The sequence below is a fragment of the Tenrec ecaudatus genome, chromosome 10 (assembly GCF_050624435.1).
Source record: "Tenrec ecaudatus isolate mTenEca1 chromosome 10, mTenEca1.hap1, whole genome shotgun sequence".
Taxonomy (NCBI): Eukaryota; Metazoa; Chordata; class Mammalia; order Afrosoricida; family Tenrecidae; genus Tenrec; species Tenrec ecaudatus.
Window position 1 is genome coordinate 158,601,628 of NC_134539.1, and position 25,809 is coordinate 158,627,436.

The 25,809-nt window shown below is 53.8% G+C and overlaps 1 protein-coding gene across 1 annotated transcript; it reads right to left on the minus strand.

The window, feature by feature from the left end:
* Nucleotides 1–2,120: 2,120 nt before the first annotated feature.
* Nucleotides 2,121–24,392, minus strand: RAB40B (RAB40B, member RAS oncogene family). The gene is made up of 6 exons (XM_075562433.1): nucleotides 24,136–24,392; nucleotides 5,139–5,199; nucleotides 4,438–4,498; nucleotides 3,782–3,859; nucleotides 3,413–3,635; nucleotides 2,121–3,082 (listed from the first exon to the last, which is right to left on the minus strand). The coding sequence occupies exons 1-6, from the start codon at nucleotides 24,302–24,304 to the stop codon at nucleotides 2,814–2,816; spliced, it is 861 nt and encodes a 286-aa protein (XP_075418548.1). The 5' UTR covers nucleotides 24,305–24,392; the 3' UTR covers nucleotides 2,121–2,813.
* Nucleotides 24,393–25,809: the final 1,417 nt, after the last annotated feature.

Below are 25,809 nucleotides of genomic sequence, written 5' to 3' on the forward strand. Positions count from 1 at the left end.
TAAATAGCATATTGTACAACTTTATTAAATTGAATGGGAAATTACTTAAGGGCCCTTCAAAAAGGAATGAGAAGTTCCCTCTTATTTAAATTGTTTTTCCAATTGCTTTTTCATAGCCCTCTATATTAAAATTTTACTGAATACTTTTAAGCCTATCTCAGAGATATTGTGGGATACCCTTTACAATGCCAGAATAGAGCCAATGTTGCAGTTAAAAAAAGGCTGAGTCTCAGGTCTACCCTATCCTCTCAGGGTCAGTAAGAGCAGAAGTGGGTGGTTAAAGCACCGGGCTGCAAAGTGAAAGGTGATTGGTTGGACCTCACAAGTCGCTGTGCAGGAGGAAGATGTGGCAGCCTGCTTCTGCCCTAGGGGGTAGGTCTACTCTGTCTTACAGGGATGGATTTGTCGGCAGTGGGTGGGTCAACATTGTGCACTAAACTAACTTGTCAGTCCTGAGACAGCTGACAGAGTGGATGAGATCAAGTGGTGGGTTCACTGTGTCCCCCAAAAGGCCATGCTGGGGGGTTCTAACCCCCAAGTACCCCTATCTGTGATCTTGGGTGGAAGTGGGAGTCTTTGACAATGCTACCTGCTCATCCTGGAGCAGGACAGGTGTGGTAAAGGAGGAGAGACCCACAGGGAAGAGGGTTGGGTGAGAGCAGAGGCAGAGAGCAGAGATGTGCCCCAGCCAAGGAGCGCCAAGGGTCACTGGCATCGTCAGGGTGCTGAGACCACTTCCAACCATGGGCCTTGACAAAGTCAGTGCATGGAGGAGGAGCATTCAAAGAAGGCTCCAGCAAGGAAGTCTCTCCCGTGAACCCTTTGGAATTATTGGCCTGATATCATTATTGATAATTGTAGCTGCTCTCTGGTTCTTGATAATTTTGCTCACCTCCCCTTTTGGGAAACAACTGATATCAACTGAGGAATATTTCCCAGAAGTTGAGGTTACTCCCTTTCCTATGGCTTTGAAAGATCCACGTCCTGACTGCGTGCAAAGTGTATTGTATAATAACACTAGAAACTGGAAGCCAGAAACCCCCTTAAGGAATTTGTTAGATCTTGAGCAGGCTGAGCTATTGCAACCGAAACCCACAGAAATCTCAGAGGCTTGTTTGGAAACTTTTGTGCAAGATCCTAAAAAAGTTGATCATCCTCTTCCCACAGTTTTCCCCCTGTTGATATTGGTTACCGCATAAGGGGTAAAATATGGCATCCTCCTCCAGGAAATAACCCAAAGAGAAATAGTGTACCTGGCCCTGATTTACCCAACAGGCACTTGTAATGAAAATGGCATAAGAATAGTTAATAAAGAAGGTGTACAAGTTCCTTTTAGTAGTTTAAGTTTTATGGAAAGGTTAGCAAGAAGAGGGCCTCCGTGGTGTTTGAAGTCCACTGAAGCAAAGCTACCTATTGTGAGGCAACTCATACCTTGGTATAGAAAGACTTTTGGGAGTTTAATTTATGGGAACTTAGTGGAAAAGAACAAGAAGTGAAAGCCCTAAAGGAACAGCCTAAGAAAAAACAGAAAGAACAGCCAAAGCCTATCAAGTAATTTTTGATAATGAAATGTATTAATGCTTTATTGATTTCATAGTTAGAACAATGCGCCCTAGTTGGATGAAGTGTCTATCACCCTTGTAGTTGAGAAAGTTTTAGTTTCAAGATGTAGTAATTTTTAACCAAGAATCATGATGTGATTTTTGTAACTTGTCATGCTCTTGTGGCCTGAGAATTTCCTGATGAATGATCTCAGGCCATAAGCTTTAAGCCAAGAAAAAGAATATAGAAGTTGAAGCTTTGCATGAGTAAAATTGGAACAGTTACCCGCAACCCTTGAGTCGCATGGTTTCTGTCTCCCATGCGCCGACGCCGTGACCCACCTTGAGGGACCCCCGGACCTTGCTGCAGCTGGACTGCGGCACCAGGGAAGAAGATGAAGCTTCTCCCTCAAAGCCTCAGGAGGACAGACAGACACCACCTTGAGAGCACTTCCACTTGCAGCCTCCAGAACCGGCAGAGTAACCTTGTTCCTGCGAGTCACTCCCCAGCCATGGCGGCCACGCAGCTCTGTCACAACACCCACGACCCCAAAGAATCAGCATAGCTTTACCACGAGAGAAACAATCAAACATTTTATTCTCCAGAAACATTCTCTTAAATATTCACACTCACTTCATGCCCCGCCGACCAGTTCCCTGAGCCCTGGCACCAACGGCGCCTACACTCGTCAGAACTCCGGGTATCTTTGGCATTTTCTTCCCTTAGTTTCGTGACTTGAAGAACCTGCCTCATACAAAAGGATGTTGATTTACAGAAAAATAAGCATATAAATCACTTATTAATCCCAAAATGTAGTAAATAACATAGCAAAAAACTCTTATCAAATCCGTCGTGTTCAAGCCCACGGCATGCGGGAAAACCAGCGTTTGGACACGAAAAGGCGGTTCCCAGAAAGGCCCCCAGCCCCCTGACACCGCGCCTCTCTGCTGACTCTGCTGTGGAAAGCCCTCATCTCCTCTGGTCTACACGACCGGCGCTGTTCAGGAAAAGCTCGCGCGATCCGCTCATCGTGAAAGAAGGAGCGTCCAGACCCTTCAGAGTCCCCGGGAGGGGGCGGGACGCTGGCCCCTGGGTGACGTGCACACGTCAAGAACGGAAGCTTCATGCACAACAAGCAGGTGTTTGGGTGTCAGGGGACGCGGGCTTCCCCCAGTGCCCGGGTGGGAGCAGCAACAGACATGGATCTGCCCCCTGCCTGGGCCGGACCGGGCTGCTTGGGGAGAGAGTCCAGAGCTGGCCTTTCCGAACCCTTAGGACACCTTACAGCTTGGCCGGGTGCAGTGTCTGGGTGGGCTCTGGGGCTGCCGGCTGGATTTGGCTTTCCGCAGACTCCTGCGGTGCACGGAGCTGGTGGTGATGGAGTAGGAGCGGCCGTGCATCATCCTGGCGTTGAGGCCATTGGCCATGGAGAAGGACTTGAGGTGGCTTCTTAAGGTGACTGGGAGCGGGAGCTTGTCCACCAGGTGCACAGGGGTGCAGGACACGATGGCACGGCAGCACAGGTCCTGTAGGCTGAGGACTGGGGGAGGGAGAAGGCAGTCAGCTTGCTGCGCTCCCCACCGCCCCCCACGGCTGGTGGCCACTCACCCAGCTCTTCCTCTGCTCCCGGGAACCCTTTGTGAGGCGTTGAGAGGGCTGGGAGCAGGGCCACCACACAGTTGGTTCCCTGGACTGAGTCTGGAGCCTGGCCACACTCCCAACAGTCCCTGCCCTCACCCTGTGAATCCCATTGTCCCCTCCCCCAAACCTTGAGGGTGAGTTGGCTCTGAAATCAACCATTGCCTCCAGGTTTGGACTGGAGCCTGGGGCTGGTGACCCGTCCCCCTCCCCTGTCCCCCAGCAAGTGCACCTTTGCTGGGCCTCCAGAGACGGTCCATCCCATGGCGCAGCAGCACGACCCTGGCCAGCTCCGTGAAGGACTCAGTGATGTTGAAATTGCACAGGGGGCTGACCTCGAAGAAGGTCACGCCCAGGCGCTCTGCGTAGGCCCTCGCCTGCTCCGTGGGCACCTGCCGCTTGAAGGCCAAGTGCAGCCGGTTCCCCACCAGGATTTTGGGGACACCAGGGGCGTGCTAGGGGCAAAAGAAAGGCAAGTGATGGGTTCTGTAGTCCTGGGGTGGGTACCTGACGGCTCACTCCCAAAGGGGCTGATCGCTGCTGGGCTACCCACCCACTGAAGAGTGCCACCGGCTCTGGAGACAGTGTCAACAGGTCCTACCTCATCAATCTCCTTAATCCATCGATCGATGCCATCAAAAGACCAGCGGTTGGCGATGTCATAGACTAGGATCACACCCTGAGGGGAGAGGGACAGACAGGGGCCTGACCACCAGGAACAACCACTTCAGCACAAAGGGCCTGTTTTACTGTTCCACCAAAAGGGGCGGCTACATGAATATGTTCATAATATCCCATAAGCTTATCGACAGGCTCCCACCCCCTGGGCAAACTGGGGGCTAAGACTCACCCTTCACACACACACCCGCCATTCTGTGGACATGGAGTATAGGGCACGGCAACACAGGCTGCCTCCAGGAGCTGAGGGTGCACACACCCACACTCATGCAGACACATGCTCAAGCAGACGTCACACACACATGCATGCATAGGCACATGCAGCATAAAGCCACTCCCCACACGCCAGAGTGCATGAACATAGGCATATACACAGACCCAGACATGTGCACATGCACACACCTACCCCCAAGCTAAGGAAGGCTGATGCCACCAAACACAGTCCAGCCCCCTCTCCAATGCTGACCCCAATGTGCACAAACACTCTCCCTCTCCCCATGGAAATTGCCAGTTAAGCACTTCAAATGAGGTGTGTGCAAAGTCACCTCTCCCTCCAAGGTGCAGGGTCTGGCACGTTACCTGCGCGCCCCGGGAGTAGGAGCGGAAGATGGTGCAGAAGCGCCCCTGCCCAGATGTGTCCCTGCAAAGACACACAAGCTCATTAAGTTCTCCCACAGCCTGCAGGGACCTGAATGCTGGGATGGACCCCTAGGGCCCTTCTCTTCCTAAAGTTGAGGCTGCAGGCAGAGGGTAGACTTTGACCCCAGACACCCAGGGAAGCTGCCTGTTAGTGGCACCTGCATTTGCACCAGGCCACGCTCTGCTTGTCCAGGGCTGGCTGCAGGTGAGCAACGAGGCTCTGCTGCTCATCTTCCTTGCTGAGAACTGGCCTAGCCCAGAGGGCCACTTGTACTCGGGAGCCAGGACCGGGCCTCCGACCATCCCCGATGAGGTGGGGAGCAACCCCTCGACATCAGACCCACTAAGATCGCTGGCAGCAGTCTCGGTGGGTCCACCAATTGCTGGGCATCTGGGGTCAAGGGGCAGGGTGAGCGCAGCACGCGGAAAAGCTAGCCTGCAGCCTCATGAGGGCCGGTGGGCGAGCCTGATGTGCATGTGTGCCAATGGGCGGTGTGTACCCATGCACCTGTGTAGGTAAGCATGGGAGAATGTGCTGTGTGTGTACATGCAGGAGGTCCCCCATGATTCCACCCTCAAGGCCCTGCTAGACCCTGTGGCTCAGGTGTCAAGGGTGACCCTCCAGGAGACCCCATGCTCACCAAAGCTGCAGCTTCACACGCCGGCCATCCAGCAGGATGGTTGTGGTCTTGTAGTCGATGCCTGTGAAGGAAGTGATGGCCTGGCTGCAGAGCATATCCACACGGCTGCTCTCAGTGCAGACATGTTGAGGAGGGGAGGAAATCTCCGTGGTGGGGCTTTGGGACACACAGGGCCAGCTTGGACCCCTGCCTGCCAGGTCACGCTTCTGGCCCACAGACAGCCTCAGTCTCACCCACAGGCTCCTCTCAGTACTGACTGGTTTCACCCCTTGAGGTGAAGGCCAGGGGTCCCCTGCACTTGCAGGTCCCTTAACCAGCCCATGCAGCCTCTGGCCTCCCCAGTGCTGCCCAGAGGGGAAAGAACCACAAAGCAAGAGGGCAGGGTGGCCCTCATGACCAGGCAGGAGACCAGAAGCTTGGCTCTCTGACCCCGGGACCTGCAGTCTGTACTGGTGTGGCAGGCAGCCAGTGTGAGGGGGGCCTGGCCCGGTGGTGTCCCCTTCTCTGTGGCCTTTCTCTCTGTTCTAGTTTTAATTCTGTTCTCCCCTCCCGTCCCCCCACACAGTGGGCATGCATTTCTTCTGAAGGAAAAAAAGCACAGCAGTATTAAAAAAAAAAAAGGAGATTTAAAAAGCCGGCCTGCCTTCCACCAGAAACTAGTGTTGCTGCTCTGAGAAGCCACTGGAGCTCACCACGGCTGGCCTGCAGGGCTGAGGCCAGCCAATGGCTCTGCCTAGGCATTTGATCAGAGACCTGGCACCCCAGGAAGCATCCCTGGGAGAGCCAGGCGAAGGGCACCCTCCCGAAAGACCAAGGCCACTCAGGGCCATGCGATTCCAGCCTGCTTCCTTGCCCAGCCCAGCCGGGGTGGCGCTGTAGAATCTGATCCCCCACTCTCTGGTGGGGTTCAGCCCAGCCAGGACCAGCCTCAAGCACCTTCTGAGATGAGCAGCAGTTTCACAGCCGCACCACTAGGGCTCCTTTGGGATGTGGCCAGGTGGCGACTGTGCTCATGTGCCAAGCTTATCGCCCTTCGGACAGAATACACCCTCTGCCGGCAGAACCCGGCACAGCCGGGCACACAGCTGTGAAGAAGAGGCCGGCACCAAATGGCCGACCTCACGCTGCTTAGAAAGATCTAGAATACTTACTCTTGGCCCCCAAATAAAAGCCTCACCTGAATGCCCTGAACTCAGGATGCACCCCCTTCCCCACAAAGGAGTGCTAAGGGCACACAGCGAGCAGGGGGCGCCGGGCAAGCAAGCTGCCCAGTTTGGGGTGGCGTGTGCCAGATCCCAGCAATTATGTGGGTCTCTGTCCTGTGGTATTCTGCGGCTGAATGAGCAGGCGCGTGGGCACGCTGCATTCACCAAATAGGAACAGGACTGTCTGATGAGAAGTGAGCCACTAGACAGCCGCTGGGAACCCCTCAAAGTCAGACATACAGAAGGGCCGGGAGAGGTGGAGGAAAGGATGTCACAGGACGTCAAATAAGCAGGGGGAGAAGGAGGCAGGATTTCTGCACAAAGCCCAGCATCTGACTGGAGGGGCTCTTGACACAGAGCGCTGTTCAGGACGAGTGGTGACGGCTGTGGAGGAGATAGACACTGACAAAGCTCCGGGCCATCAAGTCAATTCTGACTGACAGCCCCCCTGTGGGCTTCCTAGGCTGTAAATCTTTCTGGAAGCAGAAAGCCTCATCTTTCACCTGAGATACTCCTAGCTCCACTCCCTGCCCTTGAGTCTATTCAGACTCATAGCGACCCTCTGGGACAGGACAGAACTGCCCCTGTGCCCCTGTGAGTTTCTGAGACTGTCACTGTTTATGGGAGGAGAGAGCCCTGTCTTTCTTCTGTGGAGGAGCTGGTGGCTGTTTTGAAAGGCCGACCTTTTGGTTCGCAGCCCAGTGTGTAACCACTGCACCACCAGGGATCCTGGCTACACTTGAAACAAGCAGGCCTGAATCTCCAGTGGCGTGTTGTGCTGTGACAGTTCCAGACACTGGTGGTCAAAAGGAGCACTGCTGCTTGTCTGGCAAATTCAGGAAAACAGGCTCACGCAGACTGGAACAGTGGTCAAAACGGCGGGAGCCGGTCATGAGGGAGGGAGAGGACGTGCGGCCTGGAACCTGGGGCCGAAGGTCCATCAAAAGCTTCAGAGCTGTTTCTGTCCTCTTTCTGAAGAAGCTACGAGATGGTGCACCGGCCAGGGCAGGAAGCAAACAAGAGAAAGCTCTGCCAAGGAGTTGGTGGGGGGCAGGGGCAGGAGGTGGAGACCGCTGGGCAGAGGGAACAGGGACCGGGGCATAGGTGGTCCAGGCAGCCCCGGCTCCCCGCTCCCTCTGAGACCAAGGTTTGTGGAGCAGTCTGAGGAAGACCCCAGCCAGCCCTGAGAACAGAACCACCCCCAATCCACCCCCACAGCACCGCAGCCCCTCACCTGCCATGAGGGCAGAGCTGGCCCCTTAGGCACCCCTGACTCTCGGTGACCATGGCCCACCGTCTCTCGCGGGCGGTGGGGGTGGGGGGCGGGTTGTGGGGGTTTGGCATCGCCCTCCCGGGGAGGGAAATGGAGCTGCCCTCCAGAGAGCACACAGAGAGCGACATGATGAAGGACTCCCACTTACGCCAACCTGCACGTGTTGTCCAGGGACTGGGAAACAGAACTGGGAAGAGCGTGTGTGTGGACAAATTCTCTACGCTCGTATTTTAAGGAGTCTCGGGGACCAAGGCTCTCCTGGAGGGAGGTCTTCATGCTCCTGGGTTGGAGATCAACCTCAATCACATTCTCCTAAGTAAAAGTTATTCTTCACAATGTCCCCTAATGGCAGTTTCAAAGTGCCCCTTGCAAGCAGCTACAATATAGGCTTGAAGGTTATCTCCTTGAAGGCCACTTACCTCAGGACTGTCTCCCAAGAAAGCAATCAGACCCTATTGTCTGTCTCACCCGAGAGTAGGGCCTACTCCCTTCTGATAAGGATCATAGATTGCTCGCCTGGAGGAGAGCTCAGGGACCCTTAAGGTCAAGCCAGCTCAGAGACGATCAAGGTTAAGCAGCCATCCTAACTCTAGAAACGGCCCCCCTTCTTGTTACGTGTGTACCTTCCTGCCACATGTATGCCTCTAGTATCTCCCCTTCCTACTGCATGCACACCCCTCGCTCGTCACCCTCAGGTTATGTGTATGGCTCTGGGGCATCCCCTTCCTGTTACATGGGTGCTTACTGGGGCTGGCTTGCCCAAAAGAGATTATATCAGCCTGTTAAGAGAATTCATTACCCACCCCACTCTGCTGAGAGGTGAGCCCTTATATGTCTTGTCTGTTGTTTCTTTAATTTACCCTTCAAATACATAACTGCCCCCTAGGACCCATTCCATTGTGGAGGTTGGTCCCCTACAAAGGATGACTGGGTGGGGGCACACCAGGGGCACGCCCCAGAACAGGGAGATGACCTGCATGGGTTACAAAGAAGACCCTCTGGGCTGGCTGGCTTCCCAGGGCTCTAGAAGCCAACTGCACCATCCCACCGGCATGGGGCTTTGTCCCACAGTGGCGGGGTGCGTGTGGGGGGGGGGGAGAGGGTGTGGACCTGGCCCAGCAAGGGCCTTTCCCAGCTCTTCCTCCTCCATGACCACTTGAGGGCAGAAGGGGCATTTTCAGGCCTAGAGGCAGACCTCATGAACAGGAAAACCCTGCTGGGAGGAGGGTTTCTTAGTGCTTGGCCCTTGGGAATAAGCACAAGAGGGCACTTGCCACCTGGACTGGACCAGCCCACCACCAGAAGCACTCCTTCCCCTCCCCCCATCTCTCAGGCCAACACAGGGGGTCGCTGTGAATGGGCATCTCTTCCTGGGCTGCCAGCTTGGTTCTTTTTTTTTTTTTTTTACATCGAAAAATTCTTCTTTTACATTTTATTAGGGACTCATACAACTCTTACCACAATCCATACATATACATACATCAATTGTATAAAGCACATCCATACATTCCCTGCCCCAATCATTCTCAAGGCATTTGCTCTCCACTTAAGCCCCTTGCATCAGGTCCTCTTTTTTTCCCCCTCCTCCCTCTCCCTTCCCCCCTCCCTCATATGCCCTTGGTAATTTATACATCGTTGTTTTGTCAATATCTTGCCCTATCCGGAGTCTCCCTTCCCCCCTTCTCTGCTGTCCCTCTCCCAGGGAAGAGGTCACATGTGGATCCTTGTAATCAGTTCCCCCTTTCCAACCCACTCACCCTCCACTCTCCCAGCATCGTCCCTCACACCCTTGGTCCTGAAGGTATCATCCACCCTGGATTCCCTGTACCTCCAACCCTCGTATGCACCAGTGTACAGCCTCTGTCCTATCCAGCCCTGCAAGGTAGAATTCGGATCATGGTAGTTGGGGGGAGGAAGCATCCAGGATCCGGGGGAAAGCTGTGTTCTTCATCGATACTACCTCACACCCTAATTAACCCATCTCCTCTCCTAAACCCCTCTATGAGGGGATCTCCATTGGTCGACACTTGGGCCTTGGGTCTCCACTCTGCACTTCCCCCTTCATTTAATATGATATATATACATATATATACATACATATATACATATACACATATATACACATACATACACACACTTATATCTTTTTTTTTTTTTTTGCATGATGCCTTATACCTGGTCCCTTGGGCACCTCGTGATCGCACTGGCCGGTGTGCTTCTTCCATGTGGGCTTATTTGCTTCTGAGCTAGATGGCCGCTTGTTCACCTTCAAGCCTTTAAGACCCCAGACACTATCTCTTTTGATAGCCGGGCACCATCAGCTTTCTTCACCACATTTGCTTATGCACCCATTTGTCTTCAGCGATCCTATCATGGAGGTGTGCAGTCAATGATATGATTTTTTGTTCTTTGATGCCTGGTAACTGATCCCTTTGGGACCACTCGATCACACAGGCTGGTGTGTTCTTCCATGTGGACTTTGTTGCTTCTGAGCTAGATGGCCGCTTGTTTATCTTCAAGCCTTTAAGACCCCAGTCACTATCTCTTTTGATAGCCGGGCACCATCAGCTTTCTTCACCACATTTACTTGTTCACACACTTTGGCTCCAGCCGTTGTGTCGGGAGAGTGAGCATCATAGAGTTCCAATTTAATAAAAGAAGGTATTCATGCATTGAGGGAGTGTTTGAGTAGAGGCCCAAGGTCCTTCCGCCACCTTAATACTTGACCTATAAATATAGACACATAGATCTATTTCCCCATCCTCCTATATATATTTGCATGTACATGTCTTTGTCTAGACCTCCATGAATGCCCTTTGACTCCTAGCTCTTTCCTCCATCTCCCTTGACTTTCCTCCTGCCCTACTACCATGCTTCATCGCCACCTGGGCTAGAGTATACCTCTTCTCTAAGCAACCTTACCCTTGATCATTTCCCACCAGGCCTGCCACTCCCACTTCTCTACCATTTGGGGTCCCATGTTTTTCCCTTGTCCCTGGGTTTGTTAACACCACTTCCTTACCCCCCCCTACCCCCCCACCCCAAGTCCCCCCAAAACTGTCGGTCCCGTTGTTTTTCCTCCAGATAGTTCATCCAGCCTGTCCTATTCAGACAGACCTGTGGAGTCACTAACATGCACGAAAACTAGACAGAGGAACACAAAGCAACAGTATACAACCAGACAACAAAACAACAAAAACAAACCACTGACAAAGAACAGAATAAAACAGTTCACAAGAGAAAAGCTTGTAGTTAGTTCAGGGATCGTTTGCTGGCTCTTAGGAGCGTTTTCCAGTCCAGTCTGTTGGGGCACCACGCCCTGGCCCCGAAGTCCACTTTCAGCATTCCCTGTGGACCTTGCCACTCCATTCCCTTGCTGTTCCGCTGCACTCCCCCAGTGATTTGCCTCAGTGTGGTGGGATCAGGTCAGGTGCAATTCCCACACTGTGTCTCCGGTGCTGTCCCCTGTATCGCCCTTAGTCACTGAGGGGGCCAGCTTGGTTCTTTGTTACATGCTGTGCACCCTCCCCCACAGTGTGACCTCCACCTGCATGCCCCTCAGCTGCTCCAGCGCAGAATCCCTAAAGATTGCAGCCCAGGACAGCACACTGAGTCCAGCTGGGCACTGTGTGTCAGCAGGTGAGATGTGTGTGAGTGTGTGAGTGTGTGAGAGAACCGTCTGAGAGGGTCTTGCTGCAGACTTGGCACTGGCATGGCTGCGTGGGGCACATGTGGACACATTGGGGTTTATTTGTGAAGCGGAGGCTGCCCCCTATCTTTCCCAGGCGGGAGCCCTTTATTTTCCTCCCTAGGGAGGTTATCTTGCTGCTAAGTTGATCTGGAAAGCAGCTTCACATGCTTATTTCTCTTTAGGGCCAATCCACTTAAAAGCAGTTCTAATGAATGCGGGAGCATTCACACCTGATGGTCCTCAGTATTTTTATTTTCACCGGAGGCACGGCTGGAGGCACAGCTGCACTCGGGACGAGGCGTCAGACTGTCTTCACACACTGTATGCATCCCTCCCAGCACCCCGCCCAGTTCACATAGAAGGGGAAGGTGACCTGTTTGTCCAAGAGCGTCTTTTCTGCCAGGTGTTTGCTCTGCCTTCCTAAGGTTCTAACACCACCCTGACCTTCAGCAGGTAATCACTAAGTGTCCAACACGGTGCCGCCAATGGCCTGGTCACCCAGGAGTGACCTCAGGCACTCTGTCCATCCACTCCAGCATTGTAGCATGGAGCCAGGCTAGCCCAAGTGCTCCCCAGAGGGAGGAAAGTGACCCCAAGACCCAATGTAAAGCAGAAGAATTTAGTACCTGGATGCAGCCAGACCTGTACCCACTGATTCTGCAGCAGCAAAGGAACACATCTCCTCAGCTTAAGTGGCTTGCAGTGGGTTGTTTTCACCTAAAAGAAAATCCTAGAAGCATCATGACAAGAGCGACTGAGGACTGACATCTGTCACTGTCACCAGAGTAAAGGGAAAGCTACAAAGGATACATTGTAACATATTCCCAGAGCTGAGGACAATGTCTCCACACCCAGAACCTTTCCAGAGAACGTGACTCCACAGTGATGCCTGGGCTATGACCCACTGCAGACCAAATGACTCAGTGACCCATCAGATGACCACTCCCCTAAAGCCAAACCAAACGTACCGCCAGGGAGTCCATTCCAGCTCATTGGGACCCTATTCACCAGGGTGGGGCTGCCCTGTGAGTCTCTGATGGTTACTCTCTATGGGAACAAAGCCTTTTTCTCCTGAGGATCGGCTGATGGCTGACCTTAAGATTAGCACTTTGCCACCAAGGACCCAGTCCCCTAAAGCAGCCCAGCTTTGAAAGACAATATTGGGTCCAGCCCTGACCTCTGTATGCCAGGCATGCTGGACAGAGTCTTTCCCAGGTCACCGAGAGACAGGTGCAGATCGTGGACCTAGGGAGAGGACAATGACCCCCACCCTAGGTGAACTCTGCACCACCCCCTCCCTCCCCTGGGTCCCTAGCTCAGGTCAATCTCACACAGGCCCACAATGGGCCCTATTTAGATCCAGAACCCCCACCCCTCCCTCAGTGACCACATCCCAAGTCTGGACACCAAGCCCAGAGCACCTGCTGCCCACTTCAAGTCTCTGAGGTCACAGCGACTCTGGAGAGAAAGCGCTCGTGCTGAGTGCTGGCCCCAGCCATCAAGACACAATTTCTAAGCTAAACAGTAAAGGAGCCAACCCATTCGGGCCCTGGTCAGTCGGGCTCCTGTGGGCCGGTGACCATGGGGCCTGGGGGCCACAATGGGTCTGAGAGCACATGCTGCTTTCACAGAGCCACCGTCAATCTGAGAAGTCTGTCTGTCCGTCAGCATGGAGCTAGCAAGCACAGCCGCACCCAGGGCGAGATGGGTCCTGGCTGAGTCACAGCAGCATGGGCACAAGAGAGATAATTTTAACCTCTGGAGAAAATAGTTAAGAAAAGGAAGCATCAAATGTTAAGCCTCTCTCGACACTTTTAGCTCCACATGATGAACAAACACGGCAGCGATCCATTTTCATTCCTGCACCCGCTGCTCCTCTCTGTCCCAGTGAGAGCTGGCAGAAGGGCGTGTCCTGACCGAGGACATTGGCCCTGATGGGGCACAGTGGCTCTGATGGGAGGAAGATGGCCCTGATGGGGGACAATGGCCATGATGGGGACAGTGGTCCTTGGCAGCAGCCAATAGCCTCAGTGGGAGTTGGTGGTCCTGGCAGTGTAAATACTTGTCAAACAGAAGTTAACAGCACACTCATGTCTGAGAACCTGGGGACAAAGTGTCTCAGGTGGAATTAAAGGATCAGAGGGCTGTCTGGTGGAGGCCAGGGACCACCGAGGGGGTGGACATGGCTGCTGATGGGTAGGGGCTTCCTTTCTGGGGAGGAGATGTTTTGGAGCTGGGCAGAGGTGTGGCTACAATATGAGCAGTCTGCACACCTCTGGACTGAGCACTGAGAGACAGACACACCATCTTTCAGAACACCAGAGGTGGGGGGTGGTGTGGACTTTGACTCTGACTCCTCCAGTCCTGCCCACTGTGGGCTTTCCTTCTGAGGCACCTCTGGGTGGCTGAGAGCATGAATGTTCACACACAGCGTAACTTCACCAGATGGACCTGCTCTTGGGGTCTGTACTGACCCCCGGGGTGCCCAACCAGGCCCCCACAGGCCCACGGGGTGCTGCCCAGCCAGGCCCCAGTGACTGCTCTTGGTTCAGCAGACACTAAGGCTCAGGCTCTGAGGAGGAGGAGAAAGCCCTTGCTGGAAGCAAATGCAGCAGGACAGCAGTAGCCAGAGGAGGTTGGCCCTCTGCCAGGGGCAGTGCTGGGCTCCGGCCTCTGATTGGGACAGCAGACATGGTGGCCACTGGGGTCCACTCCACAGGGTCATCTGCCGCCATGCAGTGGCCCCATACCTTCCAGCACAAAGCTCAGAGTGGCTCCTGGAGCTAATGGGCCAGCTCAGCCAATGTGGCTGAGAGAAAAAGGCCACTGCCCTTGGGTAGGCCTGCCCAAGGTACTGCCACCCAGCTCAGGCCACCTTGATGCCAGCCAGCACCAGACTCTGGGAGCTTCTCCACGTGGCTCCCCCACCACCTCAGACAAACTGCCCCACTTTGCCCCAGGTCTACAAACATTTTCCACTACCGTCAAGTTAACTCAAAGTGACCTCGTGGGGCGGTTGACTGATCCTTAGGGTTTCTGAGATGGCTGTCCAGCTCTGGGTGCAGACTGCCTCACCCTGGGGGACGGTTGGGGGTCTGAAGTGCCGACTTTGTGGTCAGCATCCCGATGCTTATTATCCCACCACGTCATCAGTGGTCCTTCTGAGGAGATGAGGTTCTGGACACAGGCTCTGCCCATATGAGGATTCAGGGGCACGACACAGGAAACAATTAACAAGTCTGGGGATACCAAGTGTGGCCACCTACCACCAGAAGCTGGGGACATTGTTACTACTGTGATGGAGTGCATATTGTGTTTAATGACGTTGGTTTGTGATACTGTCCACAGCCATGTCCCATGGCAAGCACCACTACCAGCACTCCTGGGAGAACGGCACTGACCCCAGACAGGTGGTCTGAGGGCTGATGTTGAGTCCCGCGGATGTCAGCCCAGCCTGCCACCGAGCCACACGCTGCGCCCACCAGCTCCTGGAACTCGGCCCTCCACTCTAGATAGCCACGCTCCTCTCCTCATCCACCTCAGGGAGAGTGGCACATTGGGCACACCTCTGTCCAACCCCCATGAAGCTCTCCTGTCAGCCCTGGGCGCCTGGGGCTTATGCACTGGGTTCAGCTGGAGGTTGACGTGTGTACTTACGATTCTGCTCTGCAGGCCCGCTTTTGCCATTATTCTAAATAAAACACATCGCCAGCCGTGGTATAAATAACACACACCGGTTGATTCACATCATGAGCAAATGGGCTGAGTCACATCTGGGGGGTGGGAGATGCAAGGAAGGAATCACTTGCTGGGAGAGGAGCCCTGGGGGGCACGGCCGCTGAGGGAAAGGCTGAGTCCACCAGCGGCAGTCTCAGGTCTCCCCACTAGAAAGACAGACAGTTGCAAAACTCAAAGCCACCGCCAACTTTCCAGTTGGTATGACTAACCGGAGGCGCTGCCTATGGGGTCTCTAAGCTGGCAGTCTTTGTGGACATAGGCTCTCAGACTACCACCTTTCTCTCCAAGGAGTGCCTGGTGGCCTTGAGCTGCCAGGTGCTTTTACCGCCACACCACCAAGTCTTCTTTCCCTGGAGGAGACAGCCATGGAAGCCTGTGGGGCCTGTCTCTGCTGTCTTGGAGGGTCACTGTGGGTTGGAATGGACGCACACACAAGAAGCTGGACAATGTGATCAAGATTGTCTGTCTCTAACAGCCCTGTGGAAATGTCTCCCTGGAGATGAGTTTGTGGGCAGGAGGTGGACAGTGGCCCTCCCTGGTCAGCGGATCCATGACTGGGTTCCGAGTCACCGGTCCCTCTAGCTAGCAGGCATCCAGTCATGCTGCCTGTCATGTCAGAGCTGGGACCAGGGACGGCCCGGGAATGAGACAGCATGTCAATGGAGTAAGCAAGTCAGCCAGGCAGGTTCCTGGCGGTGCAGCTGATTAAGGTTCTGTTGTGCTGGAAAAGGATGTCGGGTCATCAGCTCACAGTGACCCTGCATGCAAGGGTGAGCTGGCAGGGTGGGCTGGGGCTTGTGCCCTGGAGCTGATCCCCACTCACAGCAACTGATGGGGAGGACGAGAACTGCCAAGACGAAGTCTTCAGAGGGACAGACAGGCTCGCCTCTCTCCCGAGGAGCAACTGGTGGTGCGAGGCAGACCTTGGGGTTAGCAGCCCAGCCACCGCGTAGCCCAGGATGCCACCAGGACCCCTCGTCCAAGGTGATGGACACGTAGAAGCCCAGCTGTGGGGGAGATTTGTCCTGTGCCGCTAAAATATGAGCAAGATGCTTGCCACTTAAAAAAATATAATTTTACTGGGGGCTCTTACAACTCTTATCACAGTTCATACATCCATCCATTGTGTCAAGCACATTTGTTGCCACCACCATTCTCAAAACATTTTCTTTCTACTTGAGCCCTTGATATCAGCTCATTTTTCCTCCCTCCCTCATGAGCCCTTGATAATTTATAAATTATTTTACATTTGCCACTTTTAAAAACCACTTTCAGTGCACAGTTCCTTGGTATTAATTGCATCTGTCTCGCTGTACCCCGTCCACCCCCGCCACGTTTGTCTCCCTCAACAGCCACTCAGCCCCCCCTTCAACACTGGCCGCCGTAGTAAACTGGGTCCTGACAGCTTTGCCTATTCTGATCCAGGCCAACCTCGGGGAGCCCACTGGGACGCAGATCCAGGAGTGACGTTAGGTTTCCCAGTGGCCCTGAGGAACGTCTGCACTGTGCTGCAATCCAGCAGCTGTGTAGAGCAGGGTGAGAGAAGTTCGAGATGCCATGAGGATGATCCACGTGGAACGTGGAGAGAGGAAGGGAACAGGGGCTGCTGGGAAAAAGCATGATTAAACAAATCTTCCACTGGCCAGGAAGCGGGATCTGCAGAGTGCAATATAATTCCCTGAGTTTTCTGAAGCCCCTTGGTGAGCAGAGGGACCCTGTCCTTGCACCTGGCTGCTTTCACCAGCACAGTGTGTTCGGGGTTCTTCAGTGTGCAGATAAGCTGGAGACCAAGCCAACTGCCAGAATTGTTTCCTGTAGAGGGTTTCAGAGTCGCATGGGGTGCCCAAGTGGGTATGAACCAGCCAACGCCTAACTCAGGACACCAGATAAAGGAGGCTTTGATGTCAGCTAAGACAAGGAAAGAATGTTGGGTGCTTCTCCTCCCTAGAGACGCTGGCCCCGCCCCCCTGGACCTTCAGAATCCCATCTGAAAGGTCAGAAGACAGCTGGGGGTGGTGTCCTGGGCCTCCTTACTCGCCTGCTCTGAGCCCAGTAATGTATGCTGGCTCACAGGATGATGCCTTTCAGTGGTTGGTGCAACCAGCCCTTAACAAACATGAAGCAGAGAGGCCATCCTGCTGAGCGGGAGGGAGAGCAGTCAGAGAGCACAGTGGGTGTCCCTGGGAAGCCCAGGGCCACTACTGTCAGCTCCTCCATGTAACATAATGTATGTGGCCCTCATCCTGCTCCAGGGGCCCCACCAGTAACTGAGGCACATTCTGCCTAACCACGTGTTTATGACAGTGTTCCTCGACCTCCCACATCCTTCCTCAAGTTCCACTTCTCAGCCGTCGGACCCTATTATGCCCTCAGGCTAACGGCCCTCCTCACATGAATTATCGTATATACATACTCAGGTATAAGCTGAGCTTTTCAGCACATTTTTAATACAATTTTGTGGTAAAATTAGGTACCTTGGCTGATATTCAAGTCAGCTTATACTCGAGTATATACGGGATATGTCTCCATAGCTATCTTGTCCCTGTGCTGGTTAAGACTTCATAAATGTTCTCTTAAAAAAGGAAGAAAAATTTAAAAATCCTCAAAAAACAAACAAACAAAAAACACCCATTCCCATTAAGTTGACTCTGAAAAAAAAGGAAGATTAAAGAACACAGTGAGACAGCAAGTCTCTTGTGTAGGGAAAATTGGGAGTGGAGACACTGTAGCATTCAGTGTCAATTTAATCTCCACCCTGCAACCCCAGTCCCTGATGAAATGAACAAACTGTAGGGGTGGCAGCAACCAGAGAAGGATCAAGTCACAACTTCAGACCTGGGACATCACCTGACAAAGGCCAGGGGAGAAGCCAGGTGCCAAGATTGCTACATCACCCCAATTCCCAGGAAATTCAGAGGCTCAGGGTACAGGAGGCTGGAAGGGATGCATGCCCCATACACACCCGCTCACCCAGGGTCCTTGGGGAGACAGTCGCCTGACAGGACGGAGAGTCCAGTCCTGAGCTTGCCCAAATCTCCCTCATGTGGCAGAACCCCAGCCCTCCACCTGCAGGCAAAGAGGAAAACAAAACGGCCAGGTATGAACACCCAGTGGGGGACCACACTGTAACGGGGCCACTTCATGCCTGCCGGGGTTCTGCTGTCCATGCAAGGTGATGGGCAAAGCCCAGGGTGCAGGGCAAAGCCCACCAGTAAAAGATGCGGGGTCAGTCCACGGACACAGAGACTGGGTGAGGGGCGCCTGCTCCCCAGATGCTGACCGAGGCAGGGAAGGGTTCCTACCTCTTGCCTCTTGCAGGTGGAAGCCGCTGTCTGAGTCAAAGGTTAAGTGAGCACTAACAAGCACCCTGAAGACAACGGCGGGGGCTTCATTAGCTTGGAGCAGGCAACGGCTTATCCACAAGACTCGAAAGGTTCTGGCCACCAAACACTAGCTACCAAAGGTGACATTAGAATGAAGGGCTCTGTTCACCTAAGGCCACCGTGAAGATAGGGTGAGAAGGCACCACAGAGATGGGAGGGGCTGCTCACAGGACTCAGGACTCGGATCCAGAACACATTAAATGCATGACAGACACTCTTACCAATCAAGAAGAAAACACTCAGACACCCAACAGAAGCAAAGGTGGACAACGACTCTGTGGACATCTCAGGAAAGAGGGAACTCAACACATGCAAACAAAGGCGCTCCATCCTGCCAGTCCCCAGAGGGAGGTCAAGTGGAATGGTCTGTCCAGAGGGAAGGGGACGAACACACCACCTCTTGGTGAGGGTATGAGGAGACTGGACTCAAACACTCTGCGGGGACGGCGAAGGCGGCAACGCTTTGGGAAACGGCTGGGAGTGTTTCCTGAAGTTGGACACATGCATGTACGTAGCTATGCACACTTGTTGCTGTTAGGTGCCATCCCATCGGTTCCGACCCCAGTGGCTTGATGCACAACAGAAGGAAGCGGCCTGGTCCTGGTGCTTTCTCATAACTGTGCTTAAGCTTGAGCCTGCTGTTGCAGCCACTGTGTCCATCCATCTAGTTGCCGGCCCTCCTCTCTTTCACTGGCCCCTCTATTTTGCCAAGCATGATGTCCTTTTCCAGGGACTAGTCTCTGCTGACCTGTCAGAAGAACATGAGATGAAGTTTTGTCATCCTTGCCTCCAAGGAGCACTCTGGCCGTACTTCTTCCAAGACGGATCTGCACGCTTAGCACTCAGCAATTCCACACTTAGGTATACTCCAACATAAACCCCCCCCCCCCGAGTACCGAACACACATACAAGAGAACTGTAACAGATAGAGCCACCCAGATGCCCATCACCAACAGGGTGGGTCCATGAATCAGGGCCTTCCCACAGGGAAACAACTCAAAGACACTGACCACACAGGAGTCTCGAGCACGTGGTGGGGGCAAGAGGAACTCTCCGCAAAGGCCCTGTGCACCCCACCCGCACAGGCATGGAAACAGGCAAGTGCCCCATGCTGGCAGGCAGCAGGATCACAGACACCTGGGGTGGGGGTGGCGACTGAGGGAACATGAGGAATGGGAGAGGATGTTCTGTTTCTTATGCTGGGTGCTGGCTATGTGGGTGTGCTAGGCTTGTGGGAATCCACCGAGCTGTGCCACCTGTTCAATATGTTCACGCCCCTGTGCGTCCACTTCCCCTACTGCAATTCCAAGTCACAGCAGCCCCAAGACTGGCTTTCCAAGGTTGCTGCTCCTCCTAAGCACACAAGCCGTGGGCCAGTTTCTCCCAGGGGGCACTGGCAGGTCCAATCCACCAGCCTTTCCGTTAGCAATCAGTGCCATCAGGCCCCCCTTTATGCACATAGGGGAATAGGCGCGCACATACACTGAGGGGCCTGATAACACAATGGGTTAAGCACTGGGGTGGTCACCAAAAGGTCAGCAGTTCAAACCCACCAGCTGCTCCACCAGACAAAGGTGAAAAAGGCTATTTCCTTAATGACTTACAAAAACTTGGAAACCCCAGGAGGCAGTTCTACACTGTCCCATAGGATCACTGTGGGACACCATGGGAGGGTGGGGGGGCCCCAGAGAGTTTGTTGGAAAATGGGTCTAAGAGATAATGGAATATTGCCATAAACTGATGTTCCTTTGTGTGTCTGTATTCACATTCTAAAAGAGAAAAGACCCAGAACAAACAAACAAAGAGCAGAGGAAATTCACACCACCCTCCAATTGCTCCAAGCAAGGAAAACTGAATCTGAACATGAAGTCGGTAAAATAAAAACGCAGAGATTCTTAAAAGATGAAATCAATTATTCTAGAAATGAAACCTTTTTATGAAAGGAAAATTGGAAAATGAAGGAACAAATGGAAGACCAAAGCAACATCTTACTGAATGAATTAATAAGCTAAAAACAGCTCTCCCCACCTAATTCACAGTAAAACAAGTCATTCAAAGATAGCTATGAACAATTTGTTAAAATCAAAACTACTGACACATTCAAAAAAAGCCTTGAAATCATCCCAAAAATACAGATGAGAAAAAGAAAAGTGGTTGCAGGGTAGTGAGTGGACAAAGTAACTGGTACACTAAGTAGACTCTCGGCCACCCCAAGACACCCATGTCCTAACCCGTAAAACCAATAAATATGTTGAGTACATAGCAGAGGAGAATAAAGGGTGTAGGTGGGATTCAGGTTGCCATAGGGGCACCAGGAGTCAGATGGTCTCAATGGCCATAGATTTGGTATTCAGTCAGCTAACCAGCAGCCCTGATGATGCAGTGGTAAGCATTTGATGATTAACTGAAGGGGTGTGTGTATGTCAGTGGGTATGATTGGAAGCCACCAGCCACTTCATGGAAGAAGGATGTGGAAGTCGGCTTCCATCATTGTTACAGCCTGCCCTGGAAACCCAATGGGCAATTCTCCTCTGCCCTGCAGTCACTAAAAGTCAGGATTAACTTGATTGGCAACAGGTTTCCTTTTCTTTGGTCAAGTGGCTGACCTTATAATAGAGAGATTATTCTGAATTACCAGGATGGATCCAATGTCCTTAAAGGTGGGAGCTGAGGACAGAAGCGTGAGTGGCAGAGTGATACCACATGGAAAAGATTTGAATGGCATAGCTGGTCACAGTTAGCTTTGAACATGGAAAGGGGCCTGAGCCAGGGAATGTGGAGTGAGGCAGGGAGGCCCTCTAGGATCTGAAAATGGCAGGAAAACAGACATTCCCCACAGAGATTCTGGAAAAGAATGCAACAGTGTGGCCACATTGGCCTTTCTGACCCCAGAGCTTTAAGTTAAAATATTACACGTGTTCTTTCAAGTCACAAACTCTGTGGTCATTTGTTACAGCATCAACAATGGAAACTAACACAACTAGTGTCTCTGAAGTAGAAACACTAACAAATGTAACAGAAGATGCTTTCAGGGTGCAACAAAGTAAATGTCCTTGGAACCTTTATATGTAAAACTTGCATTGATTGATCAAGGGTAAGGTCAGACACCTGACTATTGTAATTGCAATCAATAAATTGTTCACCCAAAGAAAGTTGAATTTGCAAGATATATGTGACATTCAGACTACATATTTGTATATGTTATTAGAGATAGCACATTCGACACACAATATTCACCTGAGACATGATTGGGTTAAGCTAATGAATTGTAGGGCTAAAAGAAAGAATTCTTTGGAAACTCAGGAAGAAAAGGCAAATCACTCAATTGGGGGAAAACACTGGGACGATGTTGACTTCATGACAGCAAAATCCAATGCCAAAGCTGTGGGGCAGGAGTTACAAAGTGCTAGGGAAAGAACAGATCACCCAAGAATATTATACCCAGCCCATGTAGCGTCGGAAGGTACAGGCCATTCCCAGGCATCCTCAAATACTAGGCAGCTCCGCCCCAGCTGAAGAGAAAACTGAGCTAATTAAGGCACACTGCAAGATGCAAAAGAGCTGGCGGTGGGTGCTGAGTCCTTCCAAATGTTGCATTAGCACTGAGGATGATGTGAAGATGGGCAGTTCAGCTACAAAGGCAACAACTAGCTGCCCACTCAGGAGGCAGGTGGGAGAGAAGGCAGTGTGGAGGTGCGCCAACCCTCCATGAACCAGCAAAAGCAAGTCTTGTTTCTAATGGAAATGCCAGTTTTTCACGATTATAATGTGGACTTCTCACTTTCCTAGTTTTCATTGTCTCTCTCCTTAGTGCTAAAGAAAGCAATTTTCAGTAAATTGAAAGCTCCCGAGGGGCTGTTCATGTTAGTTCCAAAGCCAAATAGAGAACAAAATGTTTCCCCAAACCAAAGCCAAACTCACAGTGACCCTATAGCACAGGGTAGAACTGCCTCTGCGGGCTTCCAGTTGGTGGCTTTGAACTGAAGACCATGCAGTCAGTAGCCCAACACGTGCCAACTGTGCCACCAGGGCTCCTCAAATAAATGTTTCACAGGAGTATCATTGCAGCCTGTTGTTGTGGGCTTGGCCTTGGGTTGACCCAGGGGGACAGACTAGACAAGGGCCCCACAGGGTTTCCAAGTCTGGGCCTTCTTGGCACCGGTTGCCAAGCCTGCCTTCTGATGTGCTCAGGAGTGCATTTGAATCACCAACCTCTCTGGCCGTGGGGTGCACTTAACCATTGAGTCACGAGGGTGACTTTTAGCCCAAATCCTCCCCAATTGTGGCAGGATGTCTCCTCAAGACAGGGCCTGCTCAGGGACTTCAGGTTGACAAGAATTCTCAGAAGTGGACCTCCAAGCCCTTCCTCTCTTCCTGGGCTCTCTACCCTTCATGGGGTGCCCCATGCTGCCTCCTACTTCACCACAAGCTCATCTCCAGTAACCGAGGCATCCTCCAATTCATGCTAACTCCTCTTAGAAAGTCCACAGGGAGAGCAGGGGCTTCCCCTGTGGGCTTGTCGTCCACACCACCCCTCCCCCCGCCCCACCCAACTGGCTTGTCTCTCTGTGCCTCCAACATAGGCTCCTCTCTGAGGGGACCAAGGGCGCCGATGGCAAGCCTGGGGTTCAGACAGACAGCAGCAAGCTCTGGGCTGGGTTTAAAAAGGAGAGCACACGCCGTTCTGCCTCAGCTGCACCTGTTGGCGCCAGGGACCTAGCCTTGCCATTGGTCCCCTCTCCATTCTCCAGCTCAGGTCCTTCCTCTCCGTCCATCCTCCCAGCAGCCCTTACCTCTCCCTCGAGGGGCCGGCATAATCAAGTCCCCTCAGGCCCTCTCCAGTCTCAAACTTCTGGGCACCCCTGAGGGGTTGCAGCACCCCTACCCTCCTGCTGTGCACAGAACCCCTCAGCAGCTAAGCCGGCACCTTCCAGCGAGGGTGCCTCCGACCATCCAAGCCACAGTGTCTGGCCGTTGGATCCTTTCCCTCACAGGCCTGGTCACCAGGAGAAGCCAGCGACTCATCTACCCACGTCCTCGCTCTCCGCCCCCAGCATCTGGGTGCCTGGCTCTGGATGCTCCGCTCCAGACATTCCAACCACGATTTTGGTCCTAACCCTGAGCCTGGTTCCTGGATGCGGCCAGCTCTCCTGCCCAGTCCCTGTCCTGGTCCGCAGCCCACCACCACTCACCAAACCGCCCGCGTGCAGCCCCAGGACGAGCTCCCACCCAGGGGCCTGCCCGCTGGTCGCACATCGCCGGACGACAGGAACCCGGCCCAGAGCTCTACACCTGGTGGCCCCAGCCCTTCGCCTTGAGCCCCAGATCCTTGCGCCGGGCCTGCACCCCAATTCTAGCCCCCTCACCCCCCAGCCCTGCACCCCAGCCCTGCTCCCTCTGTCCTGTGGCCCATGTCCTGGCTGCTCGACCAGGGCCCTGCGCCTCTAGCCCTTCCCTCCACCCGCACCCACCCCCCACTCCCTCGGCCTGTTGTCCCCAGTCCCAGCCAGCTCCACGTCGCTGACCCGCGCCGAGTTGCCTGAACACTCTGTCTCACGCTGCCAGGCGCTCGCCCCCCCCCCCCGCACTACCCAACCGGCGTCCCTTAACCCCGCCAACGCCTCTGGTCCCATCCCCCGCGCGTCCCGCTCGCGCCCCCGGTCCCAGCCCCGCAGCGGCTCAGGCCCCGCGCCCCCCGCGCGCTCACCTGCCGGGTGGCCGTACGGGGACTCAGCAGCGCCGTCCTGCAGGCTCGCCAGGATCTCGCCCTTGCCCACGTCGCTGTCGCCCACCAGCAGGAACTTGAGCAGGAAGTCGTAGGCCCGCACCGGGCTGGCCAGCGCGTTCATGGTGCCGCGCTCAGCGCCCCGCGCCATGCCCGGCCCACGCGGAGCCGCCGCACCAGCGGGACCAGGCTCCGAGTCCGCACCCGGGCCCGCGCCCGCGCCACCCCCGCCGGGCTGACAGCCCGGGACCCCGCCCCGCCCCGCCATTGGGGAGCGCCAGTTGCTAGGGCGGCTGCGCGCGGCGATTGGCCGGTCGGTCCCTCCATCCCGCCCTCGAGCGGACCTCTACCCTCCCTTCAGCGGAGGAGGCTGCCGCCTCAGCCAATAAGGCGCAGGGGAAGGGGGAGAATGGGCGGGTCGCTGGACAGATAGGGGGAGGGAAGTGCTGTCTTCTAGCCAATGGTGAACTGGAGGCAGGGTCCCTGGAAGAGATGGGCGGGTGGGGCGGAGGCGTATCCAATAAAATGGGGGCGGGAACGCTACCCCTGCAGCCAATGGGGAGGATTTATTGTGGCTTGAGGCGGGGTCGGATGTTTACCCTCAGGCGTGGGGCCACTAGCCGGGAGTTTTCTGGTCCGGGAGAGGAGGCAGCCCGGGGCAGGGGAGGCCGAGAGCTCCCCACCCTCCCTCCCCACCCTCCCGCCGCGGCCTCTCCGTGACCGGAGCCATGAGGTTCAGGTGTGGACGCGCCCAGCCCTTGGGCGGTGTGGGCTCTTAGGTAGAGGAGGGTACTCGGAAGAGATAATGGGCGGTGGGCTCAGAGGCTGGTGCGAGGCAGGTGCGTTGTGGTCCGCATGAGAGCCCAAGGGGTCCCTCTAACGCTGCCCCCCTTCCTAACGCACTGTGGTCTCTGCCCTAGCCTGCCTGCATGTCCGACCTCACGGGAGGAGGCCCCAGACGCCCTCTACACCTGGGGGTCTACCCTAACCTGGAATGGAGAGCAATAGCCTACTTTCACCTCGCGTCTTTTTTTTTTCTCATGCTACCTCCCCACAGCAGAGCTCGTCGTTGACATACACTGTGAAGTACTATGCCACTGAGTATGTAAACGCTAGTGCATATTGTTTACATTGTGGCAAACATCACTTTAAATAAAAAAAAAAACTTTTAAAAAGGTTTACAGAGCAGATTAGTTTTCCATTCAACACATAGCACACCCTTTGCGTCCTGTTGTTGATTTCTGCCCCTGACATCAGGGATCCCATGTCCTCAGGCATTTCCCGTTTCAGTGCCTCTTTCCCTCCCAATCCCTCTGGACTGTGTCACTTTAATCACTTTTTAATTGACTTCTGCTCTAGGGGGTGTACAATGTTATACTACTGTGCCACCAACCCAGGGGCAGGCTGTTCCTCCAACGTTGGATCTTCAGGTTGTCTCCACAGCTCACTGACAGCTTCATTTAGTTAATGTTTCTGCCTGTAAGGGAAGCATGCTCTGCTGAGGTCATGTAACACTTTGGACGGGAGTGGATGATTGCCCCATCATGGCGGCTAATGTGAAAGCCAAGTGAGTGTCTCTTGGACACCAAACCTGCCCATCACTCTTCACACCAGTTTATTTACAATTTCCGGGTGTAGGGAGAGGCCAAGATGCAC

What these genes read in the sequence shown, in the direction of transcription:
- RAB40B (XM_075562433.1), bottom strand. Translation starts at nt 24,304, where the DNA reads ATGGCGCGGGGCGCTGAGCGCGGCACCATGAACGCGCTGGCCAGCCCG. An exon ending in CCCGTACGGCCACCCGGCAG is followed by an intron (nt 5,200 to 24,135) that starts GTGAGCGCGCGG and finishes CTTCCTTCACAG; the next exon opens with GCATCGACTACAAGACCACA. An exon ending in CGTGTGAAGCTGCAGCTTTG is followed by an intron (nt 4,499 to 5,138) that starts GTGAGCATGGGG and finishes GTGTCTTTGCAG; the next exon opens with GGACACATCTGGGCAGGGGC.